The sequence below is a fragment of the Leptodactylus fuscus genome, chromosome 11 (genome assembly GCF_031893055.1).
Source record: "Leptodactylus fuscus isolate aLepFus1 chromosome 11, aLepFus1.hap2, whole genome shotgun sequence".
Classification (NCBI taxonomy): Eukaryota; Metazoa; Chordata; class Amphibia; order Anura; family Leptodactylidae; genus Leptodactylus; species Leptodactylus fuscus.
In genome coordinates, this window is record NC_134275.1 from 39,416,766 (window position 1) to 39,436,380 (window position 19,615).

Genomic DNA, 19,615 nt, shown 5'->3' on the forward strand with positions numbered 1-19,615 from the left:
CATTCATAAAGTAACCTCACTGTTGCCCCCTCCCATTTTATGGCGATGTCACAGTGATATAATATTACAGGCGGCAATTTCACAAAAGACAGGACAATGGTAAAAAAAAAAAAAGCAGCGGTAAGTTCGGCACCGCTTGACCCTTGACCATTCTCTCAGTTATTCTCTCCTCTTCTGCCAGCGCAGTCAATTAGTTAAGAAAATCCGCCGGCTAAACGCTTCATTTTATTCACATCAGGACTCTCTCAGTAGACGGGATTTTCAAGGCTCCAGAACAAAAAGACTGCGTGGGAAAACTCCGCTGACAAAGGCAATGGTAGGTTTATAACCCGGCGCGGCAGGCTCCAGTCACTTCTATTACCTGTAATGTGGAGCCCGCAGCTTGCCGCTTTCATAGACACAAAGTGACTATTCTTCAGCATCCCGACTCAAGGTAAGGGGCAAGAAGGGAACGTTCCATTCTTAAAGAAGGAGGAGGGGGCCACAGGTACTCATTACAGGTTCTCATCCTCGCTCATTAAGACAGCCAGTCCTCTACTTGGTATAAAGAACCCTAAAAAAAGCTGCAAAACTTACTGTGGAGCTTATAAAAAGGATAAGTTATCTAGGTAACTCATTTCCATATCCCCTAATAACATATATAGATGTTAAACAGTGTTTTGGACTATTCTCTATTAGTGCAAATAGTTCCTCTCATTCTGGATGTCCATATAACACAGGGTCATCCATTCATGTGTGTTTAGTGTGTAATACTATGTTTCTCCAGTAGTGGCCAGTGCAGGCGTATCCTCTCCCCAGTGATAATAGCTGATCACAGATGATTTCTGAACTCAGATCGTTTGTGATCGATGGATCATCAGGCCGGCTTTAATACAGAATGGGGTGATGAAACAGCCCTTTGCACTTTCACTTATTTCAATGACATTTCTTAGTTTCACATGTGACAGCAGGGTGCGTCCTCCCGCACAAGAGACAGAAGAGCCCCAAATTATCACACAGCGCCGCATCCCATCAACCCACCGGAGAGTGAGAACGTACCGTGATGATGAAAGGAACCGTATTTATCATCTCGAGAATGAAGGAAATCCTGATGATCTGCTCCCAGATGTTCCCCTGTGGATTCAGCACATTATCCAATGAATTATAGGATAGTAACTTAAACATTATACCATTACAATGTTAAAGTTATCACTTAAAGGGACAGTGATCCAATTTCACCTACATTTACCATGGAGTTTATACATAATGGGCTAGTGAGAGACAGTAAACTGCATGCAGCGATGTAGCAGAGCTGAGATAACTTGCAGCTAATGTAGTTGGATTTGTCTGTAGTACTGTACTACAGAGTATAACTGAAGGACAAGCTCAACTCTGCTACATGGTTTATGCTATACACTTCCCACAACCCTGCAGGAGTCAGACTCTTCCTGTCCCATATCCATTCTTATTAATGGCTACTAATTCTATTTTAACTGGACCGGTACACCCAATTGTCCGATAATATCAACCATATTTTAGGAGGAGGAAGCCCTTAAAAGGGACTTTACCTTAGAAGTGGCCATAAATGTCTGTTGGAATCCCGACTATGTATTCAAATTAAAGAGCAACTATACTGTAATACTCAACGCATCGCTACTCTGTCCATGTGACTGTGGCTAGTACTACAGTTCAGTCTGTGCAAGTCATGACTGAGCTGCAATACCTGGCACAGCCACAAGGCAGTGCCAAAGTCTCAAGCATCCAATTCGCTCTATGCTGTAATATGGACATGGGTATAACATCACTACAAGACAGATTATATGTCTTTCAGGAACCTGAGAAAGCTAGGTGACAACCCCTAAGACAACTTTAACTGCTGACATATGGATTGTCAATCAGCTTACCCCAAACACTGTACTCCTAGGCAGATTCTATATTCAGAGGCCCAGAAAAGCTGGGTAATAGTTCAGGAGGAAACAATTATAACATCTATTTTAGTTTTCACCTAACTTTCCAAGAACCTGGTTTAACAAAAAAAAAAAAAAAATAGACAACTCAAGGACATTGCGGTGAGTTATTTTTGTCCATGTGCATAGCCTGATATAGTTTTACTTCTCTTGGAATAGTCCTGAGCTTATTCATGTCTTATACTCCAGTCACTTCCAGAGACGCATTCAAATTTATTATATTCACAGCTCAGAAGAGCCCCTGATGGTTCAGTGTCTGTACAGAACAAGCAGATCCAATGTTAGTGTAGAGAATACAAAACATAAATATCCCAGAATGCAAGGCTCCTTCATATGGCAACATTTTGAATACTGCTTTGGATGTGACTGGAGAAGAGGATCAGTAAAGATAAGCTAGGGTTACAATGGTGACTTCAGAAGCTCAGGCTTATTCCAACTGCCATCTAGTGGTCAAATTGCTGCAGGACCCCAGTCTATCATTAAAGTCCAGATATCAGTATCCGCATCTTCTACCTGTAGACTAATGCCGACCTTACCTTATAGCTCAGATAGATCAGAAGCATCGTCTCCAAGAAGCTGATGATGGCCACCGTGACCTGGAAGGAGAAGCAGGGTTATGGGGGCATTGACAAGCAGATTGCATCTCAATGACATCTAAACTATGTTTCTGCATGTAGGCGTGTGTTACAGGCGTGTGTGGCAATACATTAATACTAATCCAGAGCAGAGGCGTCTTCTGACGCTTCGGAAATCCTTTGACTAATAAATAGAAGGATGCCACAAGTATAAAGGGGAACGTAACCCAAGACATTCATTTTGCCATACATATCTACCCTGTTTCTCCATAAATAAGCCCTAGTACGATTTTTCTGGATCTTTTGAATATGCTTGAAATATAAACCCTACTCAAAAAATAGGCCCTAGTTACAGTCCATTAAACATAGCGTCCAGGCATCTCTACATGTAAAAAAGAAAATAGAATACATCAGGACAGATACAGTAAACCCTTCATAATGGGAACAGACACCCCCAAAAAGAATCGCACATCGATAAGAAAAAATAAATAAATAAAAAATATAGTGTTTTGATGGGCTGTCTGGGATTACAAGAATTCGTCCAGAAATAATCTCACCCTGTGTGAGGGCGGTGTTTGCTCCTGCAGCTCCTTAAGTCAACAGAGCTGAGCTGCAATACCAAACATGACCTACAAACCAGGGTGGCAACGTTTTTTTGAGGAGTGGAAAAGGCAGATCCTTTTTAGTGATTCCAGACTATCAGATAAGAATATATTACATGTAGGTCTGTTACTATTGTTATTTACCTGAATAGCCCACAGAGGCGTCCTCCGGTCCACCCAAATGATTGGATCCCTGTAAGGAAATGGGATGCACCTGAATGATTTCTGATGTCCAATCCGGATTGCAGATAGCATTTGTAGTAGAGCGATCTGACTGGTTGGTAATACCTCTAATTTGTTTAGAGCAGGACGGGTGCCCCAGTCTCATATGGTACTCACCAGTTAATACCGTGGGTATTTGACTTAGCGGTGTAGTTCTGCTTGTCACAATTCCAGCTGAAACAAGTAGAAAAGGAAGGATTATCTACGTACAGTGGCTATCAGATCCTATCTGTCTATGGTATCTATCTGCATCATATCTCTCATATCTATCTACAGTATCTATAATTCTCATATCTCCATCTATTCATCCATAGATATGCCTCCCTCATATCTAATATCTACCTACAATATCTCGCTCAGTATCTAGTTAGTACATTACTATCATATCTATCTACATTATCATATAAATCTGTCCTCTCTATCTAGATTATCTATAATCTCATCAGTTTATCATCGGATTGGTTGGTGTTGTTGAATTGCAGACATGTATGTTGTAGCCAGTCTCTCCTCCACCACCCTAGTTATGTATACAGATACCCCAGTGGAGTACAGAATGGCTTGTTGGCTTGGTCCTCCCCTGTTACACCCCTGGCCTACCGGTTGGTGTAGATAAACTATAATAAGGCGGTCAGTGCACAGAGCCTCTCACCATCCGATCCCATGAGTTGGGTCATCCAGCAGTACGCGCACTATGTACAGGAGACAGGAGAGCAGCTTCAGGGAGAAATTGAAGAGACGGATTCTTAGACCTGGAGACAGAAGAGCCACATGTCATTTATAAAACAACCTGAGGATTTCCAGTGAAACTACAAATACCAGCATGGAACGCAAAAAAGGTGGAACACAGCAACAAACATTCCCAGTATCGTGAAACAAGAGGACTCATGAGCCCATGAGGATAGGGCCAAACTAGCCTGTGTACTCCCAGTGTCTGGATGTATTTGCCCCATCATCCTCCTTTATTTAATGGGGTTGTCAGGTTTAAAAAACACGTGGCTGCTTTCTTACTAAGACAATGCCAAACCTGTGCCCAGATTATATGTTGGATTATGCTATAGTCCAAGGCTGCAGTACTAGACACAACCTATGGCCAGGTGTGGCAGTGTTAGGGTATGTTCACACAGAGGAATTTGCTGCAGAATCCACCTCAGAATCAGCCTGCAAAAACGTCTCCCATTCATTTCAATGGGAGTCACTTGGTTTCTCTTCCTGCTAGCGATTATTTTCAGCTATCGGGAATAATAAATAGCGGCATGCCCTATCTGCACGCGGTTTCCGCGGCTCCAGACACCCTCCTGAGTAGGCCCATTCATTCGGGCATAATCAGGAGCAGGATGCCGCAGCAGGATACGGGTAGCCGCGAGAAAAAGTCACACGGCGGAAAAGGTTTCTTACCCTTACAGTATGAAATCCTACACCACTCCTTTACCATTTTGTAGCATAATCGACTGTGGACATGTTCAGCACCATGGAGAGCGGCCGCTGCCAAGACTATTCTATACTAAAATAGCCAAGTCAATGGGATTACTATGGAGCTATAGAATGGTGGAGCCATCCTCCATCCTTATGGGTCACCTATATAGGGCTCACCCACACCTAGTGCTACTTTCATGCCTCCTATTGTATAGGATCATATTACATTGGGTGGTGTTCTGTACATGGTGTTATAGGTATACAGTGCCCAATTATCAGCGCCTTATGGAAGAGTGCCTGAGTAAGAAATCATCCTGCCATACAGTGGCCTATATAATCGTAATAAAACGCTATACTGTGCCTCTGCTGTACACTGACAATACACCAGACAATGTAAAAGACTCGCGTGTCAAGTTCGCAAGCACCTGTCTTGCTCATTCTAGAGTCCCGGAGTGCAAATCTATTTTGTTACTCCATCATACATCCCCCACTTCCAGACCGCCCAGCTAAATTGTCCATTTAAAGGGAATGTGTCACTTTTTTAAAATAAATGTATTTATTTATTAAACTCACTTTTTTCTAATCTAATTTTATTTTCTGATTGATTTATTACCGTACTCTATTTTCTGCTCCTGATTATGGGGGCAGCCATTTTGCCTGAGCTTCTTCCCTGCTCAGTTAACAGCATTTAGTGAGATCCTTTACAGCAGTGTCAGGGCCGTAGGTAGCAATAGTCTGGAGTCAACTCATTGTGGTCTATAGGAGAGGTTTCTAGACATGGTCTGTGTAGGGAGGTGGAGGAGATAAGAGGTGACATCTTCTATTGTCAGAAGTGGATGTAGTGATGGCTCAGTGGTGTTATCTTCTATTGTAATCCTAATATCTGTGATGTTAAACCCCCTACAGACTCACCAGATATCAGGATATTATTAGACATAGTATTATATTATTCTTTTTTAAAATTTAAATAGTGACAACGAAAATTCTTTAAAATATCAAAAATTAATAAAAAAAATATGGAAAAAAAAATTATATAAAAAAGGCACATTTTCTGGCAATACATTTCCTTTAATAGGGGTTGTCCAGGATCTGAAGATTTTTTTTTCTATCCTGTACATAAGTCATTGGTATCAGATCATTGGAGTTGCCTGAACCAATCAGCTCATGCGGCCTCCAGAAAACGTATGCTAAATATATGTATGGGGGCACAGTTTCAGGTGCCACCGCTATAGTATACAGACCAGGAACTGTATATAGTGCTCCATACATTGTAGTGATGATCATTATATTAGTCTATGCAGAATCTTCCATAGGTATTGGGGGGGGGGGGGGGGTTCTAGGAGTATTGGTCACAGTTTTGTGACCTTTACACTGTACGTTTACCCTTAAGTACCATATTATATGACATGATTGATATTTTGTAATAATAAAGCTTTATATTTTTATACTACTTCTGGTTACCACACGTGTTTATATATATATATATATATATATATATATATATATATATATATATATATATATATATTTAGCATATGGCTTCCGGTGGCCACATCAGCTAAACAGTTCAGGTGTCAGATCCCAACCATTCTCATACCGATGACCTATCCTGTGGGTAGTTCATAATTATCAAGTATCTTCAGATCCTGGCCAACCTCTCAGACTCCAAAAACACTATGCAAGAGACACATGGCTGCGGTCTCCCACACAAAACGCTAAGGTGGGATCAGTTGTCAGTGTCTCAGAGACCAATGTCTGCCTCCATCCTGGTAACACAATACCTATCAGGCCCCGCTGTGACCCAGCCAGCAGCCTCTTACCATGGGAGGATGGTAAAGTTCTCCGGTGAGGTGTAAGTAGGTCATCTTGATGTTGTTTTACCCCCTTGTGAAGGTTTTAATCTTGCAGCCGCACAGAAAACAAGAGCGAGGACAATAAAAGCACTTTCTGCAGCTGTCTGCGCCCTATTAAAGCCATTCAGAGCTGCAGCTAATTCACCGCCGTGACACATTATTACCTTGAATTGAAGGTTAGGAAAGACTGCGAGTGAGAGAGACATTGCCGTCATAGGAAAGGTGTTATGTGGAGCGGCTGGGGAAGGGGGGGGGGGATTGTAGAAATTAACCAGTTCTGTAATTTACCTGCAGATGGACATCGTCACCGCTAAATAAATGCAGTCAAAATAAAATCAGAAGAGCAAAATCAAATAAATGAAAGTAATCTCATGGAGCCTTGTAGGGCAGCTCGGCCTACTGGCGTGAATGAGACCGAAACGTGGCATAACTGGCCTGTAAAGTTAGATTGGAACAGCTGATCTGTGAGGATCCTGCGGATCTAATATTGATAACCTATGCTAAGGATAGGTCATCCATATTGTATTCCCAAAGGGGTTGTCCCATTATAGACACTTATGCCCTATCCATATGAAAGGGGATGAGTGTCCGATAGCTAGGGGCTAGATGTTGGATCACGCAGTATTCAGGAAAACAAGACAATGTGAATTGCGTGCCTGCGTGACCGGAGCTGTCATTCTATGGCAGCGGCCGCAGCCTCATTACAGTGAGTAGAACGCACGTCATGTAAGCGCATTTGTGCTCCATTCACATTGTGGCTTTAGGGGATTTTCAGTCTGATTTCTGGGGACACTGGTGGTTGAGGCCCACATCAATCGGACTCTCATCCCCTGCCCTGTAGATAGGAGATAAGTCCATAATGGGGGGGGGGGGGGACAACTGGGAAAAATAACAACTGATGCAGCAGAACAAAAATGCTACCAGCTAAGTCCCCATGCACACCACAGTAGGTTATTGCTGTATATTCTCTGCTAATATGGGTCCATAATTACAGATAGTCCACAGGCCCAAACATATCTAAGACCCTGTAGTTTTTATGGATGTGTGTCTAAGGCGGCCATAGAAAAGAGTATATGGGTTAGTATACCAATTCGTGTGCCCGCCGCTCTGTTTTACGGACCTGTACACAACATATAGTGTGCATGAAGTCTCAGTACACATTGCAGAAATGTTATGTGACCTCGGATGCAGATTTCACAACCATTTGCTGATTTATTTATTTTTTCTCCTTCAGCATTCAGGGCCATGAGAACATGAATACTTATACAGGGGAGTAGGATACGTGTAACTGGAGGTGAGTAATCGACAACCAATGGATGTTAGTTCTCTGTCTGGGAAGAAGAAAGCAGCCATATTTTCAAAGTCCTGCCCAATCCCTTTAAAGGGAATGTGTCAGTTCCAAAATGCCTTCCAAACCAGTAATTTTGCTACGCAGGGGCATTAATAGCAGCAGAAACACACCGATGTGGCCACAAACCGATGAAGCAATACCAAGATAATAGTCTTTTTATAGATATGCAAATCAGACTGAAAGTGCACTGGGGGTGGAGCCTAGTGTACCATTGTCAGCTGCAGGTGCTCCGGCTCTCCTCTGGAATCAGCATCCAATGTTGCCCCTGTCAATGATATATGCAAGGTCTGCCTGTCACAGATATCTGCAGGCAAATCAGACCCCGTCCCACCATAAAGATGATAATCTCTGCATTGCTTCATCAGTCTGTGGCCACACAGGTAGGGTTATGCTCTTATTTCAGACCCTTACATGGCACAGTTATTAATTTGGGGGTATTTTGGAAGAAACGTCTGACAGGGTGATATCTAGATATTATTTTAAGGTGGTGGATGCAGTAGAAGCCGAATCACATGTGTAGCCGCCTCAACGTCATGTAACTGGTGCCATGAATGACAAGCACAGCGACAAATGTGACAGTGCATGGGATATTACTACACTGCTTCGCCAGCACCAGTAGATGGCAGCATAACACTATGTTTTTCCCTACACCAGGCACTGGAAACACGAAGCTGTCGGTTAACCCATTCTAAGCTGTGGCATAAAAATTTCAGAATTAATAATAATCTAAATAAAAAAAGTAACAAACTCCTCCCACCAGTGATAGAAATAGTACAGGGATCTTATCAAAGCATCAGGATTATTTTTTTGGTGTCAAAAAGTGGCAAATTTCGGCACAGACCAAACTCGGGAGGAAAAAACAAGGATAAACGTGAGGATGTGTATAGCTACCTATTACATGGTAGCTCATTAATTTAAGGAGACAGCATGTCATAAGGCTAGGTTCACACGTGTGCTGGTAGCTACATAGAAAAGCTGGTAAACACAGCACAGCTGCGCAATTTTCAATTCATAGTAAGATACTCTGTAAAAAACCTGAAGACCTCATTATAGTCAGTGGGGTCCATCAGGTGTCCTGGGTTTCTGCACATATGAACCACTTTTAGAGTCACCGTCCTCTAATCCCTACCAGAGCAGTTCCAGAGGAGCTGTGGTGTGTATAGTGTGATGGGAATTTCTGGGTCGTGCATGTTACATCTCCTGTTCCTAGGACACAAAACACCCCAATACTAATAACAACCCCAGAAAACTCACTGGATCTTTGGTTTTTGATGAAGAAGAGTTTCAGTCTTTCCTTGAAGGTGTTCTCATTGACGTAAAATTCGACTTGTACTCTGTAAGAAAGAAGAAGACATGAGAAGTGGAGACCGGGGAGGTGTTCAAGAACATGACAAGTGCTCAGATCGCTGCAGATGACTGAGGTAACACGTGAAGGGCATAAAATAAAAGAGTTAAATCATACACGTCCCCTCTCCCGGATTGTCCGAGAGCCACCAAACATCCATTATACAAAGAGCACGGAGACCATGTCCCACCTGCCAGGTCCACTTATAGACCAGGGATAGGCCACACGCGTTTATACGGTCACTTGCTGCTTTATTACCTTATCTCACCATTTCTGGATAAATCTGATGTTTCGCTCCATTAACCACAGATAATAAAGTAAAATATTATCATAATGCTGATATAATACAACAATCACACTGGGAGACACGAAGAAAGCAAAGCGGCTTCATTGTAGAAGAAAACATTGTCTCACTAGTGTCACCTACTGAATACTCTGGGGCAAGTACCCCAAATCAGAAGTGGACACATGGGAGGCTCTGGTTTGGCTAATATTGCTAGTTGTATTTCAAGGCTTTTTGAAGGGTTGGACATTGACTTATAGGTTAGATATCTCCAATAGGTGGAGACATTTTTCTTGACTTATCCTTAGGTCATCAATAATAGATGGATGGCAATCAGACACCCAAGAACCCTGCTGATCCGCTGTCTTAGAGGGGTTGTCCAATTATGGACACATATCAGCTATCTACAGGACAGGGGATAACGGGGCTCTCCATCGCCAGGTCCCCCAGTGATCAGGAGGATGGGGAAACAAAAGTCCCTCTAAGGCCTCCTTGTGAATGGAGCGCCAGTGCAATTCTGTGACCCGTCCTCCATATAAATCTATGGGGCTGCTGATAGTGTGGTCTCTGGCAGTGCCAACAGGACCATAGAACTGAATGGAGCGGCTGTCACCCAAAAGTACAACCCCTTTAAGCCACTGCAATTGACATCACCTGCATACTAGGTACAGCGCCACACAGTATATAGTGGCTATGCTTGGTATTGCCACATTCATTTCTCCAGGTCACGTGACTCATGAAAATAATGTCACAGGTCTCTTAAGCAAAAACGGTTCACTGGAGCAGCTGATCATTAGGGGGGCGCTGTCAGGTTTTTGGACCCCCACGTTCTCGGATATTAATGACCTATTTTAAAGGATATATCATCAATACTTACCTAGCTCCACTCCCCCTACCATAGGTCATACTCACTGGTTTCTAGGAAGCCGAGATCTAGGCTCCAGTTTGCAGTGTCCTCAGTGACAGGAGCATTTGTCCACAGATGCAGGGAATACAATGATATGGTATAGCTCTTCAGGGTAAACTCTCCAGCTTTTGTTCCAGGTGCAGGGATATCTAGTGCAAGGACCTGCAAACAGCAGCATCAATCTCAGCTTCCTGGAGTGAAGTTTCAACTGTGCCCAGACACCCCTCATGGTGGTAAAAAACAAAAAAACAGCACCGAGCTGCCAATAGTGAAGTACCGTATGGCACTATTCAAGAAATAAAGGTAAGAATACTTCTCACCTTCTATGGTTGTGAATACAACCATTAAATGCGCCTTTGAACCACTTGGTACACGGGGGGGTTCCACCCCAGATGCTGAGCCCGCAGGATCCGTACCACCTTTGGTGTCAACAAATAATTGAAGGACCCGAAATATAAAAGGGATCACCGCGCTCAATTTAAACAATGGGTATTCTTTATTTTGGTAGACGTCACACAACGCGTTTCGGGCTTAAGCCCTTCTTCAAGTGTATGAACTTTATAACGTCTGAGTATGTCTACTGCCAACTCTTCCTCATCCCTCAGAAAACTTCCCGTCTGCTGTTGCGTCTTCTCGGTCACGGAACCTTTAAAATTTGCAGAGCTTTGCAATGAGCTGCCACCTCCAGCAGATCCTCAGAGGAGCAGAGCAGCACATCCAGGGCGGAGATTTCCAGAGGGTCTGAACTGTCCTTCGCTACGAGGTGAAATTTTAAAGGTTCCGTGACTGAGAAGACGCAACAGCAGATGGGAAGTTTTCTGAGGGATGAGGAAGAGTTGGCAGTAGACATACTCAGACGTTATAAAGTTCATACACTTGAAGAAGGGCTTAAGCCCAAAACGCGTTGTGTGACGTCTACCAAAATAAAGAATACCCATTGTTTAAATTGAGCGCGGTGATCCCTTTTATATTTCGGGTCCTTCAATTACCCCTCATGGTGGTCATACTTGGCACAACAGCATATTAAAGCATCAACGTCAGGAAATGGAGAGGACGTTGCGTGCTCTGTGGCTTAAATAGTGGCGGTCAGCTTGTAGTACCTGACCCCGTATACACAGCCATATGGACTTACATATTCCCCATCTTGGACAGCAAAAAAGGCCAAAAATAATCCCAAATTATATATAGCTTTTAAAAAGTTAAAGGTTTTGTCCAAACGTTTTGTAGAAGGAATCCAGCGAAGGGCGATCTCCGGAGCTCGGATAAGCAAGGTGAATATCCTTGTTTACATTCAGAGACACGACAGCTGAAGGATATCACGTATAAGGGCATGTGGTGGATGCATCTACTAGCACTGAAGTGAGTGCCAGTCACGTAGCATTGGTGATCTTAAAGGGACCATCCATCCTATCATCATGTCATTCTGTGCTGATCCATTACAAGTCTGTTTTAGTACATAACAAGTGTAGAGTATCTTTTATTATAACTCTATGTTGTGACATTCCTCTGTTACTCCTCCTGGAAATGTTACCACTAGAGGGCGTGTCTGTACACTTTCCGATACTGGTCAGTGCTGACAGTGGCAGAAACGTGTAGACCCCTTTTCTGGATTACTGGGAATCCCAGCAGTTTCCCCCTTGTGAACAGAGGACAATTGACTACTTAAAATTGTGACAGCTACCACTAGGGGGCAATCTAGTTTACTCTGAGCTGAATAATAAAGATAGTATGCACCAAGCTCCTAGACCTCCCCTAGTGGTGACCACAAGCAACTACAAGTGTTTCACATAACGCTCTCCTATAATCTGTATAACAGCCCTGAAACCTCCCTCATAAGGGTCCTGGAAGCTAAGATATGGGATGCTGTTTGAAGCTTAATCACTTTAGCTTTGTCTATGGCACTCAAACACTATGGCCAGTTGTCATTTTTTGGATTGTACCAAATGCAGCATGTTTAGGTGGATACGCGAGCTGCTGCCTTATAGAACTATATTTTGTCTGGTAATGCACTTAAAAAAGACAAGGAATTGATTCTCGTCTCAGTTATTGGATCCCGTAAGAATAAAGTAAGCAATAAAAACTTGTTCTGAGACCGGCGACATGGAAGAGCCATTACAACTGCTTTGCTAGCAAATCTACTTTATTTAAAGGCACGGTGCACAAGTAGAAAAACATGCCTGTTTTCAGATCCCACACTAGAAGTTTCCATGTATCTGGATGAATTGAATGGGCTGAGCTGCAATACTACACACAACCTCTGGGACCGTAATGGCGCTCTTTTCTGAAGGAAACATTCATGTTTTTCTAATCCTAAACCCCGAGACTCTACTCTGAATAAAAAAGAAATGTCCCCTAGTAAACACCCATTGAACAGGGTGGTCCCCATACCATGACCGAAACAGAGATTATAAAATTGCTGCTGAGATTTTAGAACATTTGGCCGTAATTCTCCAGAGAGAGATTAGAGCGAAATGTTTCCTGTAACTACAATACAAGGCGATCAATACGTAGCGACACCAGTGAGATAATACACGCCGGCGTCCGTCAGCCAAGCCGATAGAAGACCACGCGCCACTCTCCGAGGAGGGTCAATTGGGGTGTCAGGCAGAAGAAATTCTCCCGGCTAACCAGAAAATCCATAAATCTGATATATTCTTATTGTTGTTTCCAAGAAAAGGAAGAACAACGGATCAAGACAAAAACTGAAAAAACGGGGAGGAGGAATACTCAATATATTAAAATGTAAATTTTTATTGAATATAATGAAAAGCTCAGGAAGGATAATTACCAACAGACACATAGGAGTCTGTCCCCACACGGGTATAGAGGGAGTGCAGCAGTAACAAGTAGTAATGGAAATACAAAACTAGTACAATGCAGAAATATACTAATATCTGTGTCTGTAGCTGACTGATACAACATATACAGGTACAGCATACACAGGTACAGCATATAGAAGTCACAAGTGTAGACAGCTCAGATATAGAGGGAGTGCGGCAGTAACAAATAGTAACAAAGATACATTAGTACAATGCAGAAATATACTACAATCTGTGCCTGTAGCTGACTGATACAACATACAGTATAACCAGAACTGCTCAATTAGAACAACATAAAGGTCACAAGTGACGGTAGCTCAGGAATAGCGCTAACATTATAGATAAATATAATAATCAAGTCCATAAAGCCAAAAATGTAATGCTTCAGATGGTGGTAAAATATAAGAGCAGGAGCCGCAGTAGAAAGTCTCAGAGATATGCAGCAAGACAGAGAAGAATTCACGATTTAATATATTGAGTATTCCTCCCCGTTTTTTCCGTTTTTGTTCAGGAATACACAGTTTATGATGTGACCCATACAGAGGAAATATGATATGTTTTGGTACTTTTGATGTTTCAACTAGCGCACTGATGCAACTAAAACTTAACATTTATTAGATATACATTAAGAATTGTGCTGACAGACATAATAACGATTATTTAAAAGATAACCCTACTAGAGGAAATATCGATACAACAATGATATGTGCTCATGTGTCCTACTGAGCTCCATAGCACTAATTGGAGAAATATCTGCAAAGGCAACCTGTACTCTTCATCAAAAAATAAAGCACAGTGACCATAAACACTTACTTACAGTCTCCCTGATAAGGTATAGGGATGAAACGGTCTTACCATAAGATGTAGGTAGGAGACATAATCGGTGCCGGGCGTACCACAGGAGGATAGTGAATCCCTGTTCTTTACCTGCCGATAGGCCCTAGCCCCCAATAGACTCCCGCCCTAACAAGGGCAGTCCCAAGTTGACCCTCCAGGTAAGACCCTAGTTGTTGCTACGCGTTTCCCGGTACAGTATTGCACCGCTCATCAGGGGACCTTATTGTGAACTGACTACTATCAGCAGACTACTTCCTTCCATCCCAAAGAGAAATGCCCACAGTGGTAGGACAAACTCAAGATGAGGAGGCTCTCTCTCCTAGCGCGGACTACAGGTAATGACACTGACAGCGCTCCTTACCTCCTCTTGAGGTTATTTAAACAGATTTTTCGGCGTTCCGCCCCTCGACTGTATTACCAGAAGGCCAGTGAACGACGTCCTATTGGATTTTGGCGCCATGTTGTGCATTCTGATGACGTCAGCCAATCCACAGCGGATCCCGCACATGCGCAGACGTCCACAACACCCAGGTATAGCACGGAGTCCCACAATAGACTCCGCGCATGCGCAGTAGCGCTTAGATGTCAGACAGGCATATGGATGAGGAATCAAGGAGTGTCCATTGAGAGATACTACAAACACCTCCCCTTCATTTGATATCCAATATCCCATCTCTCCTTATACACATATCCCACACTGAAATCTATAACTTCCCCGTGACCATTTCAAAAGGTAAGTATATGCAGAATATTCCCTCATCAGGAACTCCTAGCTCATGGAAACATTTATTTATGCTGGATTCTATCAATTTTTTGTTAGTATGGACACCTATTGATGTGGCATAAGCTAGACATACTAAAATCACACAGAAAAGAAAAAAAATATATGCCTATATACTGACTAATCGGACCTGAATCCTATCCAGAAACCCAGGGCCAAGTTTTTAGTTTTAATCTCAAATGAAGCAACAAAAGTTCAATTGCTCATTCAAGCCCCGAGGAGTCTCTGTTTTAAGTCTAAAGATCATTTTGAACCAATCCCCTCCCCTTGGATGTGGTTTCACTAGATCTATTCCCATAAAACGTAAGCAGTTTAAATCTCCCCCATGAATGGAGTTTACATGTCTCGCTACAGGGGTATCTCTATGGTTACGTATATCCCCTAGGTGTTCACCAATTCTTTTTCTAAGTTCCCTGTTTGTTTTTCCTACATACTCCAGTTTACACTGGCACCTAAACTGGGGGGCAGGCCTTTGTGGACCAGGTGGCAGACTTGAGATCCCGGTTTTTGAAACGGGGATATCCGGATTATATCTTGAGAGGGGTATTTAAATCCTCTCTGGCTTGTGATCGCACCCAACTGTTAAGAGTCAAAGAGAGGGGGGGGCGTGGCCTAGCTATGGCAGCGTGAAGACGTGGTCCTCCAGAGCTCCCGGACTCCAGCGGCAATTTCCCCGGATTACTCGGGTCACAGAGCCTACCTGCTCCCCGCTCCAGTATGGTGCGACGTGCGAGCCGCAAGTCCACCGTCTCGGCCCGGATCGATCCTCCCCTGGCACGATTCCTCCTGTCTGCGGCCTCCTCAGCCCCCATGCCTGGCGGCTCCAAAATGGCGCCGGCGCGCGCTCCTGCCGGAACTTCGGAGGCAGCGATGCTGCAGAAGCTGTCCCCTCCGCTCCAGATCCTGGACCCAGCCGACTCTCTGCGTCCTCCGGCACCGGCTCTTCTCCCTCCCGACGTGGGGACTCCCCGGCACACTACTGCTCAGGTACCCGGCCTTCAGTATGGTGGTGGAGCGGACCTCGTGGCGTCCCCCCTCCCCCCCTCTTCTTCCGGCAGCTCCCCTCCTGGCCCTCCCCAGGCTGTTTCTACCTGCTCTATACCACTTCATGGAGGACTTGCACAGGACTCAGCCCCCCCTCACTCCCAGGACTTGGGTGAGGTGCCCCCCCTGCTGATACCTTTGGTCCCTTCCTCCCAAGGTCTTGTATCTGATGCCCCCCCAGCCCCCATTGCTGTGTCCTCTTCTCTGGTTCCCATTACATCCTATGGGACACCGGGGGCCCTATCCCAGGTGGCTCCTTCCTCATCTGTCTCCCCAGGACTGCAGTGGTCTCCACCTGCCAGAGGCGACCCCTTTCAGCCCACGCCTCAGGTTGATCCTGACATGGATTTCTCTGCTACTCCCACTACCCTGCGGACCCCCACGGTTCCTGTTTTTTCTGATTCTTCCTCCTGTACCTCACCATCCCGGAGTCGGTCCAAACGCCCTAAGTTGTCAGATATTATGGAATTGCTCCGTACTATGCCTACTAAAATGGACATGGAGGCAATGGTCCGCAGGGTTGAGGAAAGACAGGATCAAATTCTCTCCGGCTTCAAGGCGGACTTGCATTCTTTGTCGTCTCAAGTCTCATCCCATCAACTCCGCACGGATTCCCTTGATCAGCGTCTACTTGTGGTGGAGCAAACCCTAACTACCCAACGGTCGCTTAACCGTCACCTACTGCTGCAGGTCGATGATCAGGAAAATAGGGGACGCCGGAACAACATTAAACTGAGGGGTATCCCTGATGCTGTCCCTACTAAAGAACTCCGCTCCATCGCTATCTCCGTCTTCAACACTGTTCTGTCTAAGCCGACGGACACTGACATCCATATTGACAGGATCCACCGTGTCTTGGGGCCAGGGAGGGCCTCCTCCTCAGATTCCAGAGATGTTCTTTGCCGTATCCACTATTACAGAGAAAAGGAAGACATTCTCCAAGCTGCGTGGCGTCATGGCCCGGTTCCGTTCCTGGATGGTTCAATTACTCTTCTCCCGGACGTTTCTCGCCGCACGCTGGCTATGCGGCGCCTCCTAAAGCCCGTTCTTCGCCTCATCCTGGATTCTGGTGCCACTTATCGCTGGGGTCACCCATTTCATTTGCAAATACGCCGCAATGGCGCCACCTTTACCCTCCACTCTCCGGATCAGGTGGAGGCCCTGGCCCATTTCCTGGATGTCCCGGACCTATCCCTACCGGACTGGTTGGAATTTCCTCTCCCTGCCCCTCCGCCTGTCACCGGGCCCTCCTCCCAGCCGTTGCCACGCCAGGGGTTCCGAGCTGTAGACTCCCCTTTGGTTCCTCCCGAAGGATCGGTGCCTCCTACGGTCCCTTGAACTTTCCTGGGCCGGTCGGTCCTGCTGGTCGCTAATCCGCTTTCCCTCTGAAACGTATTGTTCCACTGTTTGAATTTGTTTCATGCTTTATTTTCTCTCTTTTGCATAGAGCTAAGTTTTGTACCCCGCGTGTGGGCGGTTCTGGACTTCGGTCTGCGCCGCCTGCCCGTGGTGAGTCTCGCCCCCCCTCCGTCTCCTGGGCGGGTTGGGGCGCCTCGCATCCTCTCTCTCTCTGCTCCTGGTGGTGGGGCTCCCCTATTTGGGGGCGCTGCCCCTGGGACTGCAGACAGTTACATTGTTATCGTTTTTGTTCTTTGTTTTTCTTTTGGATGCGGGACGTTCCGGCTCCCTGGGATCTGGTGGTTTCCGAGTTTGAGAGAGATCACGGCCTTTGGGAAGTTTGCTCTAGGCTGTGACCCCTTCACTCTCTTTTTTTTTTTCTCTACTGTTTGTTAGGAGTTGCCGCTGTGGGAATGGGTAGCTCGGGTTTCTTCTTGTTCTACCTCTCCCCCGGTTAGTTGTAATTGGCAGCTCTCTGAGCGCATACCGCGGTGTGCCTCTGAGACTTGCATTAGTGGGTTTGTCCCACTGTTTTGTGTTTTCCGTACCTGGATTAGCTGGGTTCGGCTTCTGTTGTAGTACATATTGTTTCGTCCTAGTCTGTCTTACTTGATTTTGCTTTTGCTCCTTCCCCTCCTATTTGTCTTTGCCCTCCCACTCCTGCTCCTCGTCTTTCTCGGTCCCTCCCCCTCTTTCCCTTCCCTGACCTTCCCTCTCCCCTCCCTTTCTTCTTGTTTTTCCTCACCCTCCTCTCCCCCCTCGTCCCCCCGGGGTGGGTCCCAGGCCCCGGAACATGGATTCCCTGACCTTCTCCTCCATTAATGCTAACGGGCTTAATACACCCGAAAAACGGTCCTCTCTCTTGCGTTTGCTGTGGAGCAAGAGGTCCACGGTGGCGTTTATACAGGAAACGCACTTCCGGGAAGGTTCTGTCCCCTCTCTCTCTTCTCCTCGTTTTCCGGACGTCTATCATGGTTGCTTCTCTGAGTCCAAGTCCAGGGGAGTCAGCATTCTGATCGGTCGCTCCGCGGCCTGGAAATTCCGGGCTGCTATGTCGGACGACTCTGGTAGGTTCTTGTTTGTTAAGGGGGAATTGGCTGGCACCTTGTTTACCTTTGCTAATCTTTACCTTCCTAATACTGGCCAGGTAGGCGCCCTTGACCACATCCTTGATAAGCTGTCGGATTTTTCTGAAGGCACTCTAGTGGTGGGAGGGGACTTCAATTTTGCTTTAGATCCATCTGTTGACATTTCTCGGGGCGTATCGTACCTTCCTGTCAAGGCTCTATGTCGGGTCCGTAGGCTTCTTCACTCCCATCAGTTGATTGACACGTGGCGCGCGGTTCACCCTGACGCTCGGGACTACTCCTTCTATTCTCATCCCCGTGATGTCTACTCCAGGTTAGACTACTTCTTTGTCCGTCACTCTGATGTTCCTTTGCTTCGTGGTTCCACGATAGACCCTATCACTTTCTCGGATCATGCCATGATCCATGTTGTGCTGGCGTCCCCCGCTAAAAGACCGCGGTCCTGGCAGTGGCGCCTCAATGAGTCGCTCCTTCAGGATGCTCCGACCTCACTTGCTGTCTCTTCCGCCCTGGATTTTTACTTCAGGGAGAATGACACGGCTGATGTGTCTCCGGCCACGATTTGGGCGGCTCACAAATGTGTTATCCGGGGGGTGCTGGTTCAGCATGGCTCACGTTTGAAAAAAGAGAGGTCTCGTGAACTGGCCACTTTGATTGCTGACGTGGTTTCCCTGGAGCAGACGCACAAGCGTTCTCACGCGGCGGATGTGCGTGCTGCTCTCTTGTTAGCCCGTAAGAAACTGCGCGAGCGTCTCGACATCAGAACCAGATGCCTTCTGGCTAGGGGCCGCCGCCACTTCTACGAGTTTGGTAACAAGTGCAGCAGGACTCTTGCTAGATCCCTTAGGGAACAGCGCTCGTGTAACTTTGTCCCCTTTGTCTCTAACTCCGCGGGTACTCGTCTTACGGACCCGACTCGCATTGCAGAGGAGTTAGCTGGTTTTTATCGCCAGCTGTACAATCTACCCCACGCCTCCCCGCCCCCTTCGGGTTTCTCGCTTCTCCCTGCGATTGTACAGTATCTCTCCGACTCGGGCCTGCCCCGCCTTTCTGATGATTCTTTGTCCGCCCTGGAAGACCCTATCTCGGTAGAGGAAGTGGCCGAGGCCCTGGCTTCCATGCAACCTAGTAAGGCCCCCGGCCCGGACGGC

At 45.6% G+C, this 19,615-nt stretch overlaps 1 protein-coding gene across 7 annotated transcripts in view; it reads right to left on the reverse strand.

Annotated features, from left to right (window-relative positions):
- KCNT1 (potassium sodium-activated channel subfamily T member 1) overlaps positions 1-19,615 on the reverse strand; it is a 214,274-nt gene that overhangs the window by 46,920 nt on the left and 147,739 nt on the right. For 6 of the 7 annotated variants that reach the window (XM_075259498.1, XM_075259496.1, XM_075259502.1 and 3 more), the window contains exons 3-8: positions 9,217-9,296; positions 3,995-4,094; positions 3,463-3,519; positions 3,268-3,316; positions 2,483-2,542; positions 1,039-1,113 (exon numbers count right to left, since the gene is read on the reverse strand). In XM_075259498.1, the coding sequence (XP_075115599.1) occupies positions 1,039-1,113; positions 2,483-2,542; positions 3,268-3,316; positions 3,463-3,519; positions 3,995-4,094; positions 9,217-9,296 (421 nt within the window). Of the gene's footprint in view, positions 1-1,038; positions 1,114-2,482; positions 2,543-3,267; positions 3,317-3,462; positions 3,520-3,994; positions 4,095-9,216; positions 9,297-11,629; positions 11,921-19,615 lie in introns of those variants that run through there. The other variant, XM_075259503.1, reaches the window with a different exon arrangement.